The sequence below is a fragment of the Somniosus microcephalus genome, chromosome 13, assembly GCF_052327205.1.
Source record: "Somniosus microcephalus isolate GS21.2 chromosome 13, FLI_Smic_1.0, whole genome shotgun sequence".
Classification (NCBI taxonomy): Eukaryota; Metazoa; Chordata; class Chondrichthyes; order Squaliformes; family Somniosidae; genus Somniosus; species Somniosus microcephalus.
The window spans coordinates 183,258,289-183,281,860 of record NC_140999.1 but is presented as its reverse complement, the minus strand read 5'-3'; the positions used below and the strand labels follow the sequence as shown (position 1 = coordinate 183,281,860).

Sequence of the window (23,572 nt, the reverse complement as noted above, 5' to 3'; positions counted from 1 at the left end):
AAAAGCAGAAAATGCTGGCAATACTCAGCAGGTCAGGCAGCATTTGTCGGGAGAGAGAAACAGAGTTAATGTTTCAGGTTGATGACCTTTCATCAGAACTGGAAAAAGTTAGAGATGCAACAGATTTTTAAGCCGGTGCAGTGGCAGGGAAAGGGGGGAGGGGAGGAAAGAACAAAAGGGAAGGTCTGTGATAGGGCGGAAGGCAGGAGAGGTTAAATGACAACAGGGATGATTTAGAAAGTAAAAGGAGATGGTAATGGGACAAGGAAAGAAACAAAAGATGGGTCTGGAAGAGGTGTAAATGGCAATGGCAAAATCATCAACTGCTGCCATCTGAAAAAAATAGGGGCAGAGGTTATAGTCTGAAATTGTTGAACTTGATGTTGAGCCCAGAAGGCTGTAAAGTGCCAAATAGAAAGATGAGGTGCTGTTCCTCGAGTTTGCATTGACCTTCGTTGGAACAGAGTAAGAGGTCATAAAATCATAGAAATTTATGGCACAGAAGGAGGCCATTCGGCCCATCATGCCTGTGCCGGCCGAAAAAGAGCTCTCCAGCCTAATCCCACTTTCCAGCTCTTGGTCCGTAGCCCTGTAGGTTAAGGCAATTCAAGTGTATATCCAAGTACTTCTTAAATGTGATAATAGGGTTTCTGCCTCCACCACCCTTTTAGGCAGTGAATTCCAGACCCCACCACCCGCTGGCGTCGGCTGTGGCTCAGTTGGTAGCGCTCTCGCCTGAGTCAGAAGGTCATGGGTTCAAGTACCACTGCAGAGACTTGAGTACAAAAATCTGGGCTGACACTCCAGTGCGGTGTTGACGGAGTGCTGCACTGTCAGAGGTGCCGTCTTTTGGATGAGAAGTTAAACCGAGGCCCCGTCTGCTCTCTCAGGTGGATGCAAAAGATCCCATGGCACTATTTCTAAGAAGAGCAGGGGAGTTCTCCCCGGTGTCCTGACCAATATTTATCTGTCAGATCAACATCACTGAAAAAAACAGGTCATTATAACATTGCTGTTTGTGGGAGCTTGCTGTGCGCAAACTGGCCGTTGTGTTTCCTACATTACAACAGTGACTACACTTCAAAAAAGTACTTCATTGGCTGTAAAGTGCTTTGGGATGTCCGGTGGTCGTGAATTATAGAATGGTTACAGCACAGAAGGAGGCCATTCGGCCCATTGAGTCCCTGCCGACTCAATGCAAGAGCACTTCAGCTAGTCCCACTCCCCCAAGCTTTCCCCCATAGCCGTGCAAAAAAAAGTTCCCTTCAGGTACTTATCCAATTCCCTTTTGAAAGACACGATTGAGTCTGCCGCCACCACCACCCTCTCAGGCAGTGCATTCCTGATCCTAACCACTCAAAAGGTGCTATATAAGTGCAAGTCTTGCCTTTTTCTTGGGGGGAGAAAAAAGTTCTCCTCAACTCCTCTCTACTATCTGATGAATAAATAGTATGATATATCCACACACACTCTCTCTCTCTACTTGGATATGCACTTGAAGTGCCATAACCTACAAGGCTACGGACCAAGTGCTGGAAAGTGGGATTAGGCTGGATAGTTCTTTGTCAGCCGGCATGGACAAGACGGGCCGAATGGCCCCCTTCTGTGTTGTAAATTTCTATGATGATTCTGCGTGTCTTGATTGGCTACATCAGACTGGCTACATTGCCTTGTATCAACATTCCAGCTGGTGGGCGTGCGTGGAAGCTGGGGGGGGGGTGCTAGCAGGAGGAGGATGGGGCAAAGGGCCACAGTGTGTAACCAGAAAGTAACAGCCAAACAGTGAAATGAAAAGAAAGACTTGCATTTATATAGCGCCTTTCATGACCACCGGACGTCTCAAAGCGCTTTACAGCCAATTGAGTACTTTTTTTGAAGTGTAGTCACTGTTGTAATGTGGGAAATGCGGCAGCCAATTTGCGCACAGCAAGGTCCCACAAACAGCAATGTGATAATGACCAGATAATCTGTTTCAGTGGTTGAGGGATTCATATTGGCCAGGACACCAGGGATAACTCCCCTGCTCTTCTTCAAAATAGTGCCAGGGGATCTTTTACATCCACCTGAGAGAGCAGACGGGGCCTCGGTTTAACGCCTCATCCGAAAGACGGCACCATCCGACAGTGGAGCGCTCCCTCAGCACTGCATTAGGAGCGTCAGCCTGGCTTTGTGTGCTCAAGTCAAGGACCGCGAACCTTCTGAGTCATGAACCGGTGGGCGTGAAAGGCGCTATAGAAATGCAAGTCTTTCTTTTAATTTCACTCTTTGGCTGTTACTTTCTGGTTACACTGTGGCCCTTTGCCCCATCCTCCTCCTGCTAGCCCCCCCCGCCCCAGCTTTCACGCACGTGCACCAGCTGGAATGTTGATACACGGCAATGTAGCCAGTCTGGTGTAGCCAATCAAGACACACAGAATCATCACAGAAATTTACAACACAGAAGGAGGCCATTCGGCCCGTCTTGTCCGTGCTGGCTGACAAAGAACTATCCAGCCTAATCCCACTTTCTAGCACTTGGTCCATAGCCTTGTAGGTTATGGCACTTCAAGTGCACATCCAACACGCTCATCCAACACGCTCAATCAGCTCCGATGGACGGGTCACATTGTCCGCATGCCCGATACGAGTCTCCCAAAACAAGCGCTCTATTCGGAGCTCCGGCACGGCAAGAGAGCCCCAGGTGGGCAGAGGAAACGCTTCAAGGACACCCTCAAAGCCTCCTTGAAATAGTGTAACATCCCCACCGACACCTGGGAATCCCTGGCCCAAGACCGCACAAAGTGGAGGAGAAGCATCCGGGAAGGCGCCGAACGCCTCGAGTCTCTTCGCCGGGAGCAAGCGGAAGCCAAGCGCAGGCAGCGCACGTCAACCCAAGCACTCCACCCACACCCGCCCCTTCAACCACCGTCTGCCCCACCTGTGACAGAGACTGTAGGTCCCGCATTGAACTCATCAGTCACCTGCGAACTCATTTTTAATGTGGAAGCAAGTCATCCTCGGTTCCCGAGGGACTGCCTAAGAAGAAGAAGAAGATATCCAAGTACAGAGAGTGTGTGTGGATATGTAGAAACAACTGCCAACTGAGTGGAGGATGGTGGGAAATCACCTAGGCAAATGAGAGGTGCTGGTGGTGAATACAAAAAGCCACGGGTAAATGATCAAATTTTTTTTTAATCCATCAATGATCTCGCCCTCTATCTGCGTCCGGCGCTCGGAACGCCGGTTCCGGGCGCTAACTGCGCCGCCCCAGGGGAGCAAAGCCCGAGCCCGCAACACAACAACAGACAGAGAACGAGCGGGCAGCGGGGGCCTCACTAACTTGCTTGCTTTTGATTGACAGCGCCGGCCCCAGCCAATGAGAGGCGGCGGATCGGCCCGAGCAGCCAATCAGCACGGACGGGAAGCCGGGTGCCGCGGGTTCCCTTGGAGGAAGTTAGGTTGAGCGGCGGAAGCCAAAAAGAAAAGAGAGAAAAAAAAAATCCCTTTCCCGGATTTGTGTGTGTCTGTGTGTTGTTTTTTTTTCCGCCACTTTTTTTTAATACAACGTGTTTTTTTTTGTTGCAAACCAGCAATTGCAGCCAGGCGGTTCAACCGGACTTTTGCATCACAGGGGGAAAAAAAAACAAGCTTTTGTTTTTCTGCCGATGGAGTTTGTACAGGAAGGGGGAAAAAAGAGGAGTCGTCACAGCAGCAGCATGGATACAGCGAGGTAGTGCAAACTCCTGGGGTGGAGGGGAGGGAAGGGAGGGGAAATGTGGCTCCATGGTTAAATAGCCGGTGGCGATATGCTTTTAAATAGGGGTGGTCGGTCGGTCTGGATGGAGCCTTTAGTTCTTGATTTATTTTATAATGAAAATCCCCCCCCCGGGTTTGTTACATTGCACAATGATACAGTGCGCGCCATGCCACAATCACAGTGATGCATGGGCTCAATGATCCATCTCAATCTCTTATATATAATGTGTATATATGTATGAATGTATGTGTGTGATATAAACTGGTTAAATTAACCCCCTACCTGACATTGTGCATGCTTTTAAAGGGACTCCAGGATCCCCTCTTAACTGTGATGATCAAATTTCCACATTGTAGAATGCTTTTTTTTAAAAAAAGGAAAGACTTGAATTTATGTAGCGCCTTACCCGACCACTGAAGCGCCTCACGGCCAAGGAAGTACTTTTTTTTTTGAAGTGTGGTCGCTGCTGTAATGTGGGAAACGCCAGACAATTTGTGCACAGCAAGCTCCCACAGACAGCAATGTGATCATGACCAGATAATCTGGGTTTTTGTTTTGTTTATGTTGGTTGAGGGATAAATATTGGTCCTGGGCACCGGGGAGCACTCCCCTGGCTCTTCTTTGAAATAGTGCCATAGGATCTTTTGCCTCCACCTGAGAGAGCAGATGAGGCCTTACATATAGAAACAGAAGATAGGAGCAGGAGTAGGCCATTCGGCCCCTCGAGCCTGCTCTGCCATTCAATGAGATCATGGCTGATCATCCAAATTCAGTACCCTGTCCCTGCCTTCTCCCCATATCCCTTGATCCCTTTAGCCTTAAGAAATATATCTGACTCCTTCTTGAATATATTTAATGTATTTAATGGTTTAACGTCTCATCCAAAAGCGCTCCCTTAGCACTGCACTGTGATCTGTGTTGGTTGAGGGATAAATGTGAGCCCAGGACACCGGGGATACATCCCCTGCCCTCCTTCCAATATAAAAAAAGAAAGACTTGCCTTTATATAACAACAACTTGTATTTATATAGCGCCTTTAATGTAGTAAAACGTCCCAAGGCGCTGCACAGGAGTGTTAAAAGACAAAGAATTTGACACCGAGCCACGTAAGGATAAATTAGGGCAGGTGACCAAAAGCTTGGTCAAAGAGGTAGGTTTTAAGGAGCATCTTAAAGGGGGAAAGAGAGGCGGAGAGGTTTAGGGAGGGAGTTCCAGAGCTTAGGGCCCAGGCAACAGAAGGCCCGGCCACCAATGGTTGAGCGATTTATAATCAGGGATACTCAGGAGGGCAGAGTTAAAGGAGTGCAGATATCTGGGGGGGGTGGTTGAAGGAGATTACAGAGCTAGGGAGGGGTGAGGACATGGAGGGATTTGAAAGCAAGGATGAGAATTTTGAAATCGAGGCGTTGCTTAACCGGGAGCCAGTGAAGGTCAGCGGGCGCAGGGGTGATGGGCGAATGGGACTTGGCGCGAGTTAGGACACGGGCAGCCGAGTTTTGGATCACCTCAAGTTTATGTACGGTAGAATGGTTAAGGCCAGCCAGGAGTGCGTTCGAATAGTCAAGTCTAGAGGTAACAAAGGCATGGATGAGGGTTTCAGCAGCAAATGAGCTGAGGCAAGAGGAGACTGGCAATGTTACGGAGGTGGATATAGGTGGTCTTAGTTATGCCGCGGATATGTAGTCGGAAGGGTCAAATATGACACCAAGATGCGAACAGTGTGGTTCAGCCTCAGACAGATGTTAGGAGAGGGATGGAATTAGTGGCTAGGGAACAGAGTGTGGCGGGGACTGAAAACAATGCCTTCGGTTTTCCCAATATTTAATTGGAGAAAGCGCCTTTCATGACCACTGGATGTCCTAAAGCGCTTTACAGCCAATGAAGTACTTTTTTTTTTGGCGTGTAGTCACTGTTGTAATGTAGGAAGTGCGGCAGCCAATTTGTGCACAGCAAGCTCCCACAAACAGCAATGTGATAATGACCAGATAATCTGTTTTTAGTGATGTTGATTGAGGGATAAATATTGGGCCAGGACACTGGGGAGAACTCCCCTGCTCTGCTTTGAAATAGTGCCATGGAATCTTTTACGTCCACCTGAGCGAGCAGACGGGGCCTCGGTTTAACGTCTCATCCGAAAGACAGCACCTCTGACAGTGCAGCACTGCACTGAGAGTGTCAGCCTAGATTTTTGTGCTCAGGTCTCTGGAGTGGGACTTGAACCCACAACCTTCTGACTCGGAGGCGAGGGTGCTGCCCACTGCGCCACGGCTGACACTGTAAACCTACCACTCTCTTGTCAGTATGTTGCCATAACATGCTGTAGAGACTGTAGCCCGTGAGTTTGTTAGTGAAAGAGTTGAGCCATGTTGTACACAATTGATTCCTACCAATCGCTGAGCTGGGAGTGGGCGGTGGAGCACATGGGTCAGTGCTGTTTGGACATGTGTTTAACAGGATGAATATGGAGGAGCTCTCACTCCCAGTGGATTCCTGATCTCCGCTGGGCCCATTAGTGGCTGTGCCAAAGGGAAGCCGGGGTGCTTCCCCTTAGAGAATAGAGCCAGCCCTCGGCACTAATTAATAGCCAGGCCAAAACGAGGGTCACTGACTATTTCAGCTAGGAAAGTGCCGAACAGTCCAAAGAGACCTCAAGAAGGGAGAGCGACTCCCCACTGCTCAGTGGCAAAACGCGGAGTATGATCCAGAGCCAGACTGTAAAGGTCCCCATTTCGATCGCCTGTTCTCTGTGCACATGTGAGCTGGACAGAGCAGAAGGACTACACTTGGTTTAGTGTCCCCAAAGCAGCGATAAAGGAACATCAACCAGGGTTCCTGTTCCCTGGATAACAGTCTCGAATTGGACTTCAATGTGGTGTTGCCCCCCTCCCGCCCTTTCTGTCACACGAGGAGAGATTGGGTCGACTAGGCCTGTATTCACTAGAGTTTAGAAGAATGAGAGGGGATCTCTTTGAAACGTATAAAATTCTGACAGGGCTAGACAGACTGGATGCAGGGAGGATGTTTCCCCTGGCTGGGGGGGTCTAGAACGAGGGGTCACAGTCTCAGGATACGGGGTAGGACATTTAGGACTGAGATGAGAAATTTCTTCACTCAGAGGGTGGTGAAGTTGTGGAATTCTCTACCACAGAAGGCTGTGGAGGCCAAGTCACTGAATATATTTAAGAAGGAGATAGATAGATTTCTAGACACAAAAGGCACCAAGGGGTATGGGGAGAGAGTGGGAATATGGTATTGAGATAGAGGATCAGCCAGGATCATACTGAATGGCGGAGCAGGCTCGAAGGGCTGAATGGCCTACTCCTGCTCCTATTAGCATAATGATGGCATATAGACTGATATGTGAATAATAACCACTTGGATGAGGTAGCAGAGAACAGGGGGTCAGCATAGCCTCATAGTATAATACAGCACAGAAGGAGGCCATTCGGCCCTTTGTGCCTGTGCCGGATCTTTGGTAGAGCTTATCCAATTAGTCCCACACTCCCTGCTCTTTGCCCATAGCCTTGTCATTTTTTCCCCCCTTCAAGTATTTATCCAGCTCCTTCCTTCAGGAAGGGGAGAGAATTGGGAGAGAGGAGAAAAAATAGAGTTTGTGACCTTTAGGAAGAAACTGGCCTGCACGAAGTGGTTTGGCGGTACAGTAGTGACTGGATGAGGTGATGTTACAGTGTCGTAACACTTGGTGCACACCTGTGGGGCAGTGCTTTGCGGTATTTTTACAGGTGCGGCGAGGCATTATATAACTGCCAGTCAATTCTCCCTTTATTTTAAGCATGCCTTCTGAGCCCACCCTCGCTGCGGGGTTAGATCTGAACAGGGTGAGATTTGTGTGTTGCCTGAAGGCGTTCAGTTACATAGTTGATTGTGGAATGCACAAAAATGCTTATTGGATCTGATGTAAGCATCACACTTCAGCGGACCACATTGCTTGCTGTATTTCGGGCTGATCTCGGCACCGAAATGTGCAATCACGATCTGCATTCTTCAATCCTTAAGCAATTGGACTGAATGTTGGCAGCGCAGCGCATGGCCATTATCATTTACACGCTAACAGGTTATTAAAAGCTTGCATTAGGGAATGAAGACCTAGGAGTGGTTTTCTCTCCGTATCTGTGAGGCGGCCTGGGCTCCAGAATGCAAGGATTGATTTTATATGAAGCGGGGTGTATGGTTTATGCAATCGACGCTCGTGGTTGCTGTCCACGGAATGACTGGCGGATATGGGATCGTGATTACAGGACACTTATCAAATCAAGGGAATTGGATGACATAAGCTGGGAGAACAGTTGGTAACTGCCAGAGATTAGATTCCTTGCCACTCGCTTCAATAATAGAATAGAGCCAGGGTTTTAGTAAGGCGTAATGGTGCCCTTGTGAAGCTGTTATACTTTGTCGGAGCTGTGAAAAATTCCCAGCCATACAGTTCTAGATTTTGTCCTTCCAAATGATGGTTGTGTACAAAGAGCGTTTTGAGCTGAAGTACTATTGGGTACAGGTCCGTCACCAGAACCAAATTGGAAAGGTTTGAAGTGTGTTGGCTTCAGAGGGATTGGTATAATATGCTATATTATGAGCTGAGCTTCCGAGATTTCCTCGCCATCACCAAAGCCGCCTATTTCCACTTCTGTAACATCGCCCGTCTCTGCCTCGACCCATACGCTGCTGAAACCCTCATCCATGCCTTTGTTACCTCCAGACTGTACTATTCCAGCGCACTCCTGGCCGGCCCCCCCACCTTCCACCCTCCGTAAACTTGAGCACATCCTAAACCCCCGCTGCCTGTATCCTAACTTGCATTGTCTCATTCACCCATCACCCATGTGCTCACTGACCTACACTGGCTCCCGGTCTACCGATTTTAAAATTCTCAACCTCGTGTTCAAAACCCTCCACGGCCTCACCCCTCCCTGTCTCTGTAATGTCCTCCAGCCCTACAACCGCCCCCCCCCCCCACCAGAACTTTGCGCTCCTCTAATTCTGCCTCCTTGTGCGTCCCCCAGTTCCTTCTCCCCATAATTGACTGCCATGTGTTTGGGTGTCTAAGCCCTAAGCTCTGGGATTGCCTCCTCTCCGTCTCTCCATCTCTCTCCTCCTTTAGGATGCTCCTTAAAACCTACCTCTTTTAGTCACCCGTCCTAATATCTCCTCCTTTGCCTCAGTGTCAATTTTTGTCTGATAATGCTCCTGTGCAGCACCTTGGGACGGTTCACAACGTTAAAGGCGCTGTATAAATACAAGTTGTCATTACTAAGTAAGCCTGGTGACAACACTGAAATGTCCACTGTAAGGGTTAACTTTATTCAGTTTTGGGGTTTTCCACCCTGACCTATCCTGGGTGTTCTAGTCATGCTCCGTTTGACTGTCTCATACATGCTGAGAAATTATGTTTCTAACATTACTGCATGTTTGCTGAGAAATAGTTTGCAGTTGTCTACCAGAAAAATCTGTAGCTGTGTCAGTAATGATTCAGTCGGCTAAATTAGAGTCTCGTGCAGTGTTTCACAGACTTGTTCCATCGAATTTATAGCACAGAAACAGGCCATTCGGCCGAACAGGTCCGTGCCGGTGTTTATGCTCCACACGAGCCTCCTCCCTCTCTACTTCATCTAACCCTATCAGCATATCCTTCTACCCCTTTCTCATGTGTTTATCGAGCTTCCCCTTAAATGCATCTATGCTATTTGCCTCGACCACTCCCTGTGGTAGCGAGTTCCACATTCTCACCACTCTCTGGGTAAAGATGTTTCTCCTGAATTCCCTATTGGATTTATTAGTGACTATATTTATGACCCCTGCTCGCTCGCTCGCTCTCTCTCTCTTGTGGAAAACACCTTCTCTCGTACCGAACACCTTCATAATTTTAAAGATCTCTCGGCCTTCTCTTTTCTGGAGAAAGGCGCCCCAGCCTGTTCAGTCTTTCCTGAAAGTTACAATCTCTCAGTCCTGGTATCATCCTTGTAAATCTTCTGTGTACCTTCTCCAGGGCCTCGACGTCGTTTTTTGTGATATGGAGGCCAGAACTGTGTGTAATACTCCCCGAGTGTGGTCTAACCAAGGATTTCACGACAAGCGAACGAGCGACCTGCTTCACAGTAACATGCTGGTATCCGCGTCACAGGCGTGATGTTGCAGGCTTCCGCTCTCCCTTTATTTTCCATTTACAGTCACCGTGGGTGTGTCACGCGTCCCCGGAAGAGGGGGGAGGGGGGGGTAGGATCAGGGATTTAAAATCGGAGCGAGCTGTTTTCTATCCAGAGTGGGTGGTGCCCAGTGAGCGAGGGAAACAATTTTTTGATCTGACAAAAAAAAATTTCACTGCAGATTTCGCTCATTCCATGAGCCATGGGCAGGGTGGCGTTACTGTGCCTTGTAGATTTGTTTTGAAGAATGCAGCTGATAAATCGAACTGACCTGTTAATAAGGCAAAAGTGTCTCTGGCTTTGGAGAGCAGAAACCAGCCGTTAAACGAGCGGCATAATTTTTCAGTCTCTTGCTTGACATCCTACGAATTGCTTGCACACTGACTGCCGTTGTCATTTTTCTGTGTCTTTCCGCCCCATCTTCATATAATGAGTGGCGTTCCCTAACTGGCAGGACGGGTATAAGACTCGCTCCTGGTCATCGGCCAATCGTCGCGCTGGAAGTGCATGAAAGCTGGCCGGAGAGTGACTTTGCAAACTTGATTATTTATTTTCGTCTCACTTCCACACCTATTGCAAACCACCTCCTCCCGTCCTCCGGACAGTTTCCTTCAGACAGCACAGTGCAGGAATGTCTGGAGAATGGCGCCGGGGGAAAAGGTTGGGGAAACCCCCCATGCTGCCTTGGCTGAATGTCTTTTTCTAAAAGCTTAACAAACTAGTGTTAAAGAACGTTACAGTGGTTGTTGCTGCTACCGGCTTATAAGGCACACCCGGGACACTTGGTGCTAAAGGGTGCTGTATCTCACATTATGGATCGCCACGGGTGAGCTTCGGCAGTGAGCGGTGGTGGACTATTTGACCAAGGAGGGCTTCACAACCAAGTTCAATCCTATCTCCACCTTGCGTCCCCACACCCGCACTTTCCAGCAAAGGGCATTATCACTGCAGCTCAGCTGAGACCAGCTAACTTAAGATCGATCTTGGACCCTTCAGGTTTGTATGGCTCAGTTTATAAAAAAAAAAAAGATTTGCATTAATATAAAGCCTTTTACATCCTCAGGATGTTTCATAGCCAAGGATTTACATTTGAACCTTGTGTTTTGTAGGGGAACGGCAGTCAATGAGCCCTGAGATGGGCCTGCCTGTGTCTGTCTGTCTGCCTGCCTGTGTCTTTCTGTCTGCCTGCCTGTGTCTTTCTGTCTGCCTGCCTGTGTCTTTCTGTCTGCCTGCCTGTGTCTTTCTGTCTGCCTGCCTGTTTCTGTCTGCCTGCCTGCCTGCCTGCCTGCGTCTGTCTGCCTGCCTGCGTCTGTCTGCCTGTCTGCCTGCCTGTGTCTGTCTGCCTGTGTCTTGCTGTCTGCCTGCCTGTGTCTGTCTGCCTGCCTGTGTCTGTCTGTCTGCCTGCCTGTGCCTGTCTGTCTGTCTGCCTGCCTGTGTCTGTCTGCCTGCCTGTGTCTGTCTGTCTGCCTGCCTGTGTCTGTCTGCCTGCCTGTGTCTGTTTGTGTCTGTCTCTAAAAGTATTTGGACATCACCATTCTGTCATGGCTGCATACAGTGGCATCACTCCTCCTGGCCAGAATGGAGAGATTGGATAATTCCCCATTAACCATAGTGCGCTGTTTAAACAGACTCTGTTTGCTGAGTAAATAAACGTTGCTGTGAAATGGACTGTTGTGAGTTCTACCGAAAGTCCCAGCAATGAGAGAATGACCAGATAATCTGTTTTAGTGATGTTGATTGAGGGATAAATATTGGTCAGAACACTGGGGAGAACTCCCCTGCTCTTCTTCGAAATAGATCTTTTACGTCCACTTGAGAGAGCAGACGGTGCCTCGATTTATTGTCTCATCCAAAAGACGGGCAGCACTCCCTCAACTCTGCGCTTAACCAGAGGGTAGCTGGCTCTGGTTCACACTCCCTCAGCACTGCACTGGAGTGTCAGTTTAGATTGTTGTGCTCAAGTCTCTGGAGTGGGTCTATGAACCCACAACCTTCTGACTCGGAGGCGAGAGAATGCTACCCACTGAGCCACGGCTGAACCCGTGTTTATGCTCCGCTCGAGCCTCCTCCCACCCCTCTTCATCTAACCTGATCAGCATAACCTTCTATTCCTTTCTCCCTCCTGTGCCTATCGAGCTTCCCCCTTAAATGCACTCTGCTACTCGCCTCAACTACTCCCTGTAGTACACACATATTCGTGCCTTCCCACATTACAACAGTGACTACACTCCAAAAGTACTTCATTGGCTGTAAAGCGCTTTGGGACGTCCGGTGGTCGAGAAAGGCGCTGTAGAAATGCAAGTCTGTCTTTCTGTTTTCCAGGGACACGGCGCGCTCTGCGTTTTAATACTTCTATCGGTAATTTATATAATCTATTTATACCATTCTGCACAGACTATAAAGCACGTTGAAGATGTCCAGGAGACCTCCCAGCAGGCGCGGTATTACATTCGAGGTGGGCGCTCGGCTTGAAGCACGCGATAGACTGAAAAAATGGTAAGTCCTGGAATGATGCCGCGCCGAAGGAGGCCATTCGGCCCATCGTGCCTGTGCCGGCTCCTCCCCCTTTTGTAATTTGAAAGAGTTTAAAACCTAGTCAAAGGCCCGTGGTTGGAGGAGACCACGGTCGAAAAGAGTCGTAGAGATGCGGGAGACAGAATGGAGCAGTAATTAAGCGACCGGGGTTTGGGGTTTTGAAAGCTGGTAGATCGCAGGGGGAAGAGGGAAGTTTGAAGGAGATGAGGAGCTCCACGGTTTTGAGGTGCGTGACCGTACACTGACGCTCGATTGCAAAATAACGAGGCTCTAGGGAGCTGGAAAACCGTGCACAATCATTTCACCCACCCCACCCGCCCACTGCTGTAGCTCTGGAGGAGCGAGGGGGGGTGGGGAAGCTCAGAGGAACATTAACCATAGTTGTACTGATAAAATCAACAACAACAATTTGTATTTATATAGCGCCTTTAACATAGTAAAATGTCCCAAGGCGCTGCACAGGAGTATTTTAAGACAAAATTTGACACCGATCCACATAAGGATAAATTAGGGCAGGTGACCAAAAGCTTGGTCAAAGAGGTAGGTTTAAAGGAGCGTCTTAAAGGAGGTAAAAGAGGTAGCGAGGCGGAGAGGTTTAGGCAGGGAATTCCAGAGCTTAGGGCCCAGGCTACAGAAGGCACGACCACCAATGGTTGAGCGATTATAATCAGGGATGCGCAAGAGGGCAGAATTAGAGGAGCGCAGATATCTCGGTGGGGTGGGGGGTGGTGGCTGGAGGAGATTAGAGAGACAGGAAGGGGCGAGGCCATGGATGGATTTGAAAACACAGATGAGAATTTTGAAATCGAGTCAAAGCTCGCAGTGCAGAGAGAAGTTGGAGGCTAGATACGAGGAAAGGATCGCTTTCGGTCGTCTCCATTCTGACCCGTCTTTGTAAGTTATTGTCTTCCAATACTTTGGGTTCCCCTGAAGCACTCTCCTTATTCCGCAGCCAGGGGAGCCGGTATGGCGCCCTGTGCCCAGGCCCCTGCCACTACTGCTCCCAGCCAAGCGACAGTGGAGTGACCCAGACCGCCCGATTATTTGGGGGAGGGTGGGTGGGGGGAAGCACCTCATCTCTGCCTTCCCAGGCGATTCGGCCGTGATTAGGAATTCATTATTTAGGAGAATCAGTGTCCCTGTTGCTCTGAGGCAGCGTTGCGATATTGCAGCCCTGCTGAGCTACAACTCTCTCCTTTTCCCAATTCTGGCCTCTTGCGCTTCCTCGATTTTCATCGCTTCACCATTGGCGGCCGTGCCTTCAGCCGCCGAGGCCCTAAGCTCTGGAATTACCTCCCTAAACCCCTCCGCCTCTCTCTCTCCTTTTAAGATGCTCCTTAAAACCTACCTCTTCGACCGAGCTTTTAGTCACCTGTCCTAATATCTCCTTATGTGGCTCAGGATCGCACTCCCGTGAAGCGCCTTGGGGCGTTTTACTACGTTAAAGACGCTATATAAATACAAGTTGTTGTCGATGTTTCCAGGCTTAAGAGTGCATCTGTTCGTTGCATAGAAAGAAGGGGCATATCTCTGTTTCTGAACTTTTTTAAAAAACAACTCATCATTCGTACATTCTGAGAATGCAGCGCTAATTTTCCCTGTTTAATTGAATTGATGCTTCATTCCAAAAAAAATGACACTGGTCTCAAAATTATCAGATTAAATCCTCTGTACCATTTTACGCTTTAGTTTATCAGCAACACTTGAGAAGCGGAAATCTATTTCAATCCCAATTTATTGGCTACACAACCGCACAACAGGAAGTAGAATTGTTGGGGCATTTCGCTCCTATGCAGCACCCGTTATCTCCTTTTTATTTTACTCTTGGTGGGTAAGTCACTTCCCCTATAAGAACATAAGAATTCAGAGCAGGAGGAGGCCACTCGAGCCTGCTCTGCCATTCAATAAGATCATGGCTGATCTTCTACCTCAACTCCACGTTCCCGTCTGATCCCCCATATCCCTTGATTTCCTTAGAGCCCAAAAATCTATCAATCTCAGTCTTGAATATACTCAACGACTGAGCATCCACAGCCCTCTGGGCTAGAGAATTCCAAAGATTCACAACCCTCTGAGTGAAGAAATTCCACCTCATCTCTGTCTTAAATGGCCGACCCCTTATCCTCAGACTATGCCCCCCTAGTTGTAGACTCTCCAGCCAGGGGGAAACAACCAGGAACATTGCAGGTTCCATCCCGTGGATTTGTGCAGCCTGATGATCTCGCCCTATTCAGCAGTAGGGACCCATCTCCGGATTCAGCACCTCCGTTCAAGGGAGGGGGAGGGGATTCGAAATCGGCCGCAATTCCTGCTGATCGCCGCCCCCTGGAGGCACCTGTGGGAGAAGCAGGTGTCTGCTGGAGCACCGGTTCTGGACCGGAGAGGTGCTCAGCTTACGATGCTGTCCGGTGTGCGCTCGCTGTTTGGTCCATAAGTGAAGAATGGGGAAGAACACAAGAAATAGGAGCAGGAGTCGGCCATTCGGCCCTTCGAGCCTGCTCCGCCATTCAATGAGATCATGGCTGATCTTCTGCCTCAGCTCCATTCACTGGCCCTATCGCCATATCCCTTGATGCCCTTGTTAGTCAGAAATCTATCGACTTCTGTTTTGAATATACCCAATGACTGAGCCTCCACAGCCCTCTGGGGTAGAGAATTCCAAAGATTCACCACCCTGTGTGTGAAGAAATTTCTTCTCATTTCAGTCCTGAATGGCCTACCCTTTATCCTGAGGCTGTGGCCCCTGGTTCTAGACTCCCCAACCAAGGGAAACATTCTCCCAGCATCCACCCTATCAAGCCTGGTAATAATTTTGTATGCTTCAATGAGATCCCCTCTCTTCTGAATTCAAGAGAATACAGGCCTAGTTTACTCAATCTCTTCTCGTACGACAGTCCCGCCATCCCAGGAATCAATCTCGTGAACCTTCATTGCACTCCCTCTATGGCAAGTATATCCTTCCTGGGGTAAGGAGACCAAAATTGTACACCATACTCCAGGTGTGCTCTCACCAAGGCCCGATGTAATTGGAGAGGAGAGGAGAAAAAGTGAGGTTGGAGAGGAATTTAAAAATAAAACGTGCTCTATATGTAGGCGTCATGTATAACATTGTGTGATCAAATCTGGTCTGGAGCCCAGTGCCAGTTTGGAATAAATGGACAGGATAGAGAAGCTGGGATTGTTCTCCTCAGCGCTGCGAAGGTTGAGGGGAGATTTACTAGAGTTGTTCAAACTTGTGAAGGGTTTTGATGGAGTAAATAAGGAGAAACTGTTTCCAGTGGCAGAAGGGTCGGTAACCAGAGGACACAGATTTAAGGTGATTGGCAGAAGGACCGGAGGCGAGATGAGGAGAAATTGTTTTCCACAGCGAGTTGTTGTGATCTGGAACGCGCTGCCTGAAAGAGCGGTGGAAGCAGATTCAATAGTAACTTTCAAAAGGGGAATTGGAGAAATACTTGAAGGAGATAAATTGACAGGGCTCTGGGGAAAGAGCAGGGGGGAGTGGGACTAATTCGACTGACCTTTGAAAGTGCCGGCACGGGCACGATGGGCCGAATGGCCTCCTTCTGTGCTGTGTGATTCTTTGATGCTACATCTTAAGCCGTGACGGATTCTTCTTGCTGCATGTTTCGTATCACGGTTTCGATGCACCAGGTGTGTCCAGATTTTCTCTCGGGGTACCCTTACATTGCATAGCTCTCCGCAGGACACATTAAAAACGTGGCTTTCACTATCAACTTAGCATTGTTTTGACTGCTGCTAAGTTATTTAGTACCAGCTAACCGCCTCTGCCGGATTAACATTTAATTATGTGTAGTTATTTACAGACCAACGCTAACTTATAAACCAGCTGTTTGAACCTGGCAGGGCAGGCAAGTCATCAGCTTTCATACCCTCGTGATTCTGAAACCATTTATTGATTTGACTTCACTGATTTTTTTGTAGTTTGTACGATGGACGGATCTGTCTGATCCAAGGTTTGAGACACTAACTGTTCAACATGGAAGTTCAAGTGGATACATACTTGGCTGGTTAATGCAGTGGGTTACCTGCCTGCTGTTTCCTCCCTTTTAAAACTTGCATACGAATCCAGTGCTGACTGATTGGATGAAGGTTTCTTGTGTAGGGCTTTTTGCAGCCAGACAACACAGACACATGCTGGTTGCTTAAGATCCACAAGACTAATTTACCCAGAATTTGGCAAAACGGGCACAAAAAGCTATCCGTTTCATTCAAATGGCCACCCATGATTGGCAAAAGAACCAGAGACGACACGAGGGAAAAGCTTTTTTACACAACGAGTGGTTAGGATTTGGAATGCACTGCCTGGTAGGGCGGTGGATACAGATTCAATAGTGGCCTTCAAAATTGGATAAATACTTTGTTATGAATCTTATGATCCATGAAGAAAGACTCATGAAATAACACTGGACGGTCAGCTGGTGGCGCCGTCCAAGGAGTATAAACACTCGGGTGTGGGCCCAGCTTGCCCAGGACATTTTGTAAACAGGAACTAGTGAAAGATAACTAGACCTCCATGTTTTGAAACAAGTTGATTATTAAAGCCTTTATACTCGAACCAAGTGCGTAGTGAGTTTTATTACGTCATACTTGAAGGAGATAAAATTGCAGGGATATGGGGAAAGAGCGTGGGAGTGGGACTAACTGGATTGCTCTTCGGAAGAGCCGGCACAGACTCGATGGGCCGAAAGGCCTCTTTCTGTGTTGAACTATTCTGCGATTCTATGACTGTTTGAATTTATTACTCCTTTCTGTTTCTGACTTGGTTTTAAATTTGACTAGCGCTGTGATCTTATTGATGGGCTTAGAAGTTATGACCCACGGGAAAGTGGTCAGTGTTCCCCGGAATATTTTTTTGGGCTGTGCGGCCCATTCAAAAGTCCGCGCGTGTGTTTTTTTTTTCCAATTTAAAAGCCGGCTGCGCAGGACCCCTGGAGCGCAGCGCGGCTTAAAGGGAACATTGGATGTAGTTTGAAAGAAAGACTTGCATTTATATAGCGCCTTTCACAACCTCAGGCCGTCCCAAAGCGCTCCACAGCCAACGGAGCACTTTCTGAAGCGTAGTCACTGTTGCGATGTAGGAAAAACGGCAGCCAATTTGCGCACAGCAAGCTCCCACAAAGAGCAAGTCTTGTTTTGAAATAACAACAGGAAAACGCTGGAAAAACTCAGCAGGCCAGGACAGCATCCGTGGAGAGAGAAAAACAAGAGTTAACGTTTCAGGTCGATGACCTTTCGTCAGAACTGGAAAAAAAGCAGGAAATGGAACAGGTTTAGGGGCTGGGAAAAGGGGGAGGGGATGAAAGAACAAAAGGTAAGGTCAGTGATAGGATAGAAAGCAGGAGGGATTAAGAGACATTGAGAGACATTGAGATATTCAAGGTGAGAGGAGGTGGTAATGGGACAGGTTAAGGAACAAAGGATGGCTCTAGATGGGGTGTGAATGGCGCTGGGAGAATGAAGGACAGCTGCCATGTGGGAGGGAAGAAAAAAAGGGGCCAAACAAAAATTGGGGATAAAAAAAAAGAAAATATATCTATGTGATAGGGGCCGAGGTTATGATCTGAAATTGTTGAACTCTGTGTTGAGTCCAGAAGGCTGTAAAGTGCCTAACCGGAAGATGAGGTGCTGTTCCTCGAGCTGACGCTGAGCTTCCGTGGAACAATACAAGAGGCCGAGGACGGTGAGGTCTGAGTGGGAATGGAGCGGTGAATTAAAGTGACAGGCGACCGGAAGCTCGGGGTCACCCTTACGGACTGAACGGAGGTGTTCCGCAAAGCGGTCACCCAATCTGCGTTTGGTCTCCCCAATGTAGAGGAGACCTCATCGTGAGCAGCGAATACAGTATACTAGATTGCAAGAAGTACAAGTAAATCGCTGTTTCACCTGGAAGGGGTGTTTGGGGCCCTGGACAGTGGGAAGGGGGGAGGTATAAGGGCAGGTGTTGCATCTCCTGCGCTTGCACGGGAAGGTGCCGGGCGAAGGGGAAGGGGTGGTAGAGGAGTGGACTAGGGTGCTCTAAGTCTTGTTTTGATGTTGGTTGAGGGATAAATGTTGGCCAGGACACCGGGGAGAACTTCCATTGCTCTTCTTCGAAACAGCGCTGTGCGGTCTTTTACGTCCACCCGAGAGAGCACTTGCTGTACCCTTTGAGTAGCTTGGTCACTGTCTTCAGTGCAGGCCACACAGCCCACAGTCTGTTTTTATTTTTATTGCCTGGTTTCCGACACATCTCGAGTATTGTGTGCAGTTTTGGTCGCCTTATCTGAGGAAGGATGTTCTTGCCATGGAAGGAGTTCAGCGAAGATTCACCAGGCTGATACCTGGGATGGCAGGAATGACGTATGAGGAGAGATTGGGTTGATTGGGCTTGTACTCGCTGGAGTTTAGAAGAATGAGAGGGGATCTCATTGAAACTTATAAAATTCTGACAGGACTGGACAGACGAGATGCAGGAAGGATGTTCCCGATGGTCGGGGAGTCCAGAACCAGGGGTCACAGTCTAAGGATAAGGGGTAGGCCATTTAGGACAGAAATGAGGAATTTCTTCACCCAGAGAGTGGTGAACCTGTGGAATTCTCTACCACAGAAGGCCGTAGAGGCCAATTCATTAAATATATTCAAGAAGGAGTTGGATATATTTCTTAAGGCTAAAGGGATCAAGGGATATGGGGAGAAAGCAGGGACAGGGTACTGAATTTGGATGATCAGCCATGATCGCATTGAATGGCGGAGCAGGCTCGAGGGGCCGAATGGCCTACTCCTGCTCCTATCTTCTATGTTTCTATGTTGAAGCAAGGAGGCAAGTTGTAGAGCATCGTGGGAGCGGGCTGGCACTGATCTCGGACTCCAGATATAGCCGTCTCCTTGTGTTTCCCACAGGTACACAGCACACATAGAGAAGATCGATTATGAAGAGGGAAAGGTGCTGATCCACTTCAAGCGCTGGAATCATCGATACGACGAATGGTTCAGCTGGGACAGCATGTATCTGCGGCCCTTGGAGCGACCGCTGCTGCGGAAAGAAGGAGCGAAGCTGGACGAACCAACTGTGGTGAGTTTATTACTTCGGACACTCATTTTAAAAAAGCAATTATTGTGCAAGTCATGATTTTAGCCAAATGTGGAGGAAGTTCTTTAAGGCAGACGGTCGCCTCCCTTTTGCTCTAGTGTCAGTCATGGCTCAGTGGGTAGCACACTTGCCTCGGAGTCAGAAGGTTGTGGGTTCAAGTCCCACTCCAGGGACTTGAGCACAAAAATCCAGGCTGACACTCCAGTGCAGTGCTGAGGGAACGCTGCACTGTCGGAGGTGCCGCCTTTTGGATGAGACGTTAAACCGAGGCCCCGTCTGCTCTCTCAGGTGGATGTAAAAGATCCCATGGCACTATTTTGAAGAAGAACAGGGGAGTTATCCCCGGTGCCCTGGCCAATATTTATCCCTCAATCAACATAACAAAAACAGATGATCTGGTCATTATCACATTGCTGTGTGTGGGAGCTTGCTGAGCGCAAATTGGCTGCCGCGTTTCTCACATTATAACAGTGACTCCACTTCAAAAGCACTTCATTGGCTGTAAAGCGCTTTGAGACGTCCGGTGGTCGTGAAAGGCGCTATATAAATGTAAGTCTTGCTTGCTTACTTGGATACAGTTCCAGCACAGAGCAGCAACCGAACACAGAATGATACATCACAGAAGGAGGCCATTCGGCCCATCGTGCCTGTGACGGCTCTTTGAAAGAGCTCTCCAATTAGTCCCACTCCCCCCTGCTCTCTTCCCCATAGCTCTGCAAATTTTTCCTTTTTAAGTATTTATCCAATTCCCTTTAGAATGTTATCATTAAATCTGCCTCCATCCACCGCCCTTTCAGGCAGTGCATTCCAGATCAGAACAACTCGCTGCGTAGCAGGAAAAAAAATTCAGCTCATTCCTGCCCTGGAGTTAGACGCTGTCTGATTCGTGTTTGTATAGAGACAGCAGGGGATAGAATAATTTGTTTTTCCTTTTTTTATATTTAATTGCAATGTTTTCCCCAACCTTTAAAATTAAAGTTTATTTCCGGTATAATCCTCTCTTAAATCAACCCTTTAAAGCTTCTCAGTGGGATTATTTTTAAGAGCTTTAACAAGACAGGTTATACAGAATAATTAAAATTGGAATGTGAAAGCAGGGATGGACAAAATAAGTTGATGTTTTGGGGGCAAGACTTCCTTTGTCTCTGTGTTGTAAAAGCTTTGATGAGGATTTCCTCTCTTTGATATTCCCAGTAAAGGATGAAACATTTAATTTCATTTTCTTGTTGGTAGAAATATGAAAGAAATGTAATTGATGTGGCTTCCAAATCCCCAACGCCTCGAGGTTAAGTTTCTCACCTTCACGTTTAAATCCCTTCACTGCCTCCCCCCCTTCTTATCTCTGTATCCACTGTCAGCCCGACAACAACACACTCCCACCCCCCACCTCCGAACTCTCTGTTCCTATGACTCTGGCCTCTTGTACATCGCCCACACCACCCCACCCCCCCTCCTCCCCCCCCCCCCCCCCCCCAACCTTCGCCCCACCATTGATGACTGCACCTCCAACCACCCAGGCCCAACACTCTGGAATTCCCTCCCACCTGTCCACCTCCCTACTCCTGCCTTTTTAAGACCGTCATTAGAACCCACGTCTTTGAACAAGCTATTGGTCATCACCAATGTTCCCTCTAAGCTGCGAGCGTGCGAGGCCGCACAATGATCTGCAAGGTCCCGCGCAGGCCGCTCGCGAGCCTTTGCGTTGGAGATACTGCACACGCGCAGAAACTTAAAGGAGCCGTGCATTGAAAGAAACAACTTCTTTCTTCTTAGGCAGTCCCTCGGAACTGAGGATGACTTGCTTCCACATTAAAAATGAGTTCGCAGGTGACTGAGTCCAGTGCAGGATCTACAGTCTCTCTCACAGGTGGGGCAGACGGTGGTTGAAGGGGCGGGTGGGTGGGGTGCTTGGGTTGACATGTGCTCCTTGCGCTGCCTGCGCTTGGCTTCCGCTTGCTCCCGGCGAAGAGACTCGAGGTGTTCCGATGCTTCTCTTCCACTTCGTGCAGTCTTGGGCCAGGGATTCCCAGGTGTCGGTGGGGATGTTGCACTTTTTCAAGGAGGCTTTGAGGGTATCCTTGAAGCGTTTCCTCTGCCCACCTGGGGCTCTCTTGCCGTGCCGGAGCTCCGAGTAGAGCGCTTGTTTTGGGAGTCTCGTATCGGGCATGCGGACAATGTGACCCGTCCATCGGAGCTGATCGAGCGTGATCAAAGCTTCGATGCTGGGGATGTTGGCCTGAGTGAGAACACTGACGTTGGTGCGCCTATCCAGAAAGAAACAGGCTGCGCAGGACATAGTGCAACCTACTGGGAGCATTGGTCACCATGCCTAATATCTCCTCGTTGGCACAGCATCACTTTTTTTTAAAATTAGGTCTCTGAAATGCTTTGGGGAGTTTTTCTACCTTGATTTACATAGAACTTATAGCACAGAAACAGGCCCAGCTGGTCCGTGCCGGTGTTTCTGCTCCACACAAGCCTCCTCGCACCCCTCTTCATCTCAGCCCTATCAGCATAACCTACTATTCCTTTCTGGTGCTCTATAGATGAAAGTTGTTGATGTGCACAGCAACTGGAGGAATACTTGCCTTCTTTTTATCTGAGAATTCTGCAACTAGCAGCATGTAACCCATTTTGACATCTGTCACAAGTCCTTTCTTAATAGTTAACTGTTGTCCGTGACTCAAACACTATTTCACGCTGTACGGAGGTGACCGATTTCCCTGCTGGCCTGCCATTGGAGGGTAAGGCCCCATATATAAAAGTCTTGTGTTGGTTATGCCGTCGAGTGTCATATAATCCCATCGAAATTGATAGGCAATATTGTAGTGGTCATTCCTGCCGTTCTTGGCTCCTCCACAAGATGGCGGTGTTACCTGTGAAAACAATACCACAAGAACTCTGGTTGTTCCTGCTTGCTCCAGAGATGGCGCTGTAACTTCTCTCAGCCTTTTAGAGCGTCTATTGACACCACTGTGTCAGCCAATGAGTTGCTCTGTATCATTCAATGAGTTGGAGGCGGGGCAGGACTCAGGGCAAGACTCACAGCCTATTTTACAGCAAACGAAGTCTATTTACTCAGCAAGCAGTGCCTATTTAAACAGCGCACTACAGCAAACAGTCTACAGTGTCTATTTAAAAAGAGCCTTTATGAACTACAGCAACGTCTCCCAATAAAAGCAGGATTATTTCTCCAACAAAATGCAGTGAGTGGAGAATAGTTACATTATACAAATGATGTGCGTAAAATCAACCCCAGTTACTTGCAGCAATGCAGTCTCCAGGCGTGATTGACGGGGGAATTACCCAGTCATCTCCATTCTGGCCGGGACTTGTGGTGTCACAATATGCAGCCAGCAAACACAGTTCTTGAGTGTGAGCAATGCCCTGGCAGAATTTCTTTTAAAAAAAAAAAATGAGCCAGATAGAAATATAATGTGAGCCAGTCGGGTGCGTGTTAGTGCAGGTCTGTAGTCATGACAATCTGCCTGAAAGTGCAACCTGTACGCTGATTTTGTTTTTTAACATTGATTTTACTATACAAGCTATTCATTGCAGTTGCTTTTTCTTGTATTTAAGCTCGGATAATCTTGTCTTATTTCTTGCTGTGTTTTGATTTTTAGGAGTTCCGGCCCAGCGAACAGGTGCTGGCCTGCTGGTCTGACTGTCGGTTCTACCCGGCCAAAGTTATTTCGGTCAATAAGGATGGTGAGTGAGTGCGGTGGCACAACCGTGGGTCTGCAGCCTGCGAAATCCGGGCGCAAGAGATTTTTGGAAGGTTTTTTGCAAGCTAACTGTCGAGAGGGGAAAAGGTGAAAGAAGGGTGGGGGGATAGAGAGAGAGAGGGGAGGGATAAAAAGAGAGGGAAAGGGGATAAAGTGAGAGAGGGGGAGGGGATAAAGAGAAGGAGAGGGGGAGGGGATAAACAGTTGAGGGTAAGGAAAGAGGCATACATCTACTATCTATATATATATAAATCGGTCTGTCATTCTGTCTGTCATTCTGTCTGTCATTCTGTCTGTCATTCTGTCTGTCATTCTGTCTGTC

General features: G+C 48.4%; 1 protein-coding gene across 4 annotated transcripts in view; it reads left to right on the top strand.

Annotated features, from left to right (window-relative positions):
* The first annotated feature begins 3,411 nt into the window (after positions 1–3,411).
* phf20b (PHD finger protein 20, b) overlaps positions 3,412–23,572 on the top strand; it is an 88,942-nt gene continuing 68,781 nt past the window's right edge. For 3 of the 4 annotated variants that reach the window (XM_086005770.1, XM_086005769.1, XM_086005768.1), the window contains exons 1-4: positions 3,413–3,709; positions 12,292–12,393; positions 19,336–19,507; positions 23,149–23,233. In XM_086005770.1, the coding sequence (XP_085861896.1) occupies positions 12,311–12,393; positions 19,336–19,507; positions 23,149–23,233 (340 nt within the window). In that variant the 5' untranslated portion in view covers positions 3,413–3,709; positions 12,292–12,310. Of the gene's footprint in view, positions 3,710–12,291; positions 12,394–19,335; positions 19,508–23,148; positions 23,234–23,572 lie in introns of all 4 variants that reach the window. The other variant, XM_086005771.1, reaches the window with a different exon arrangement.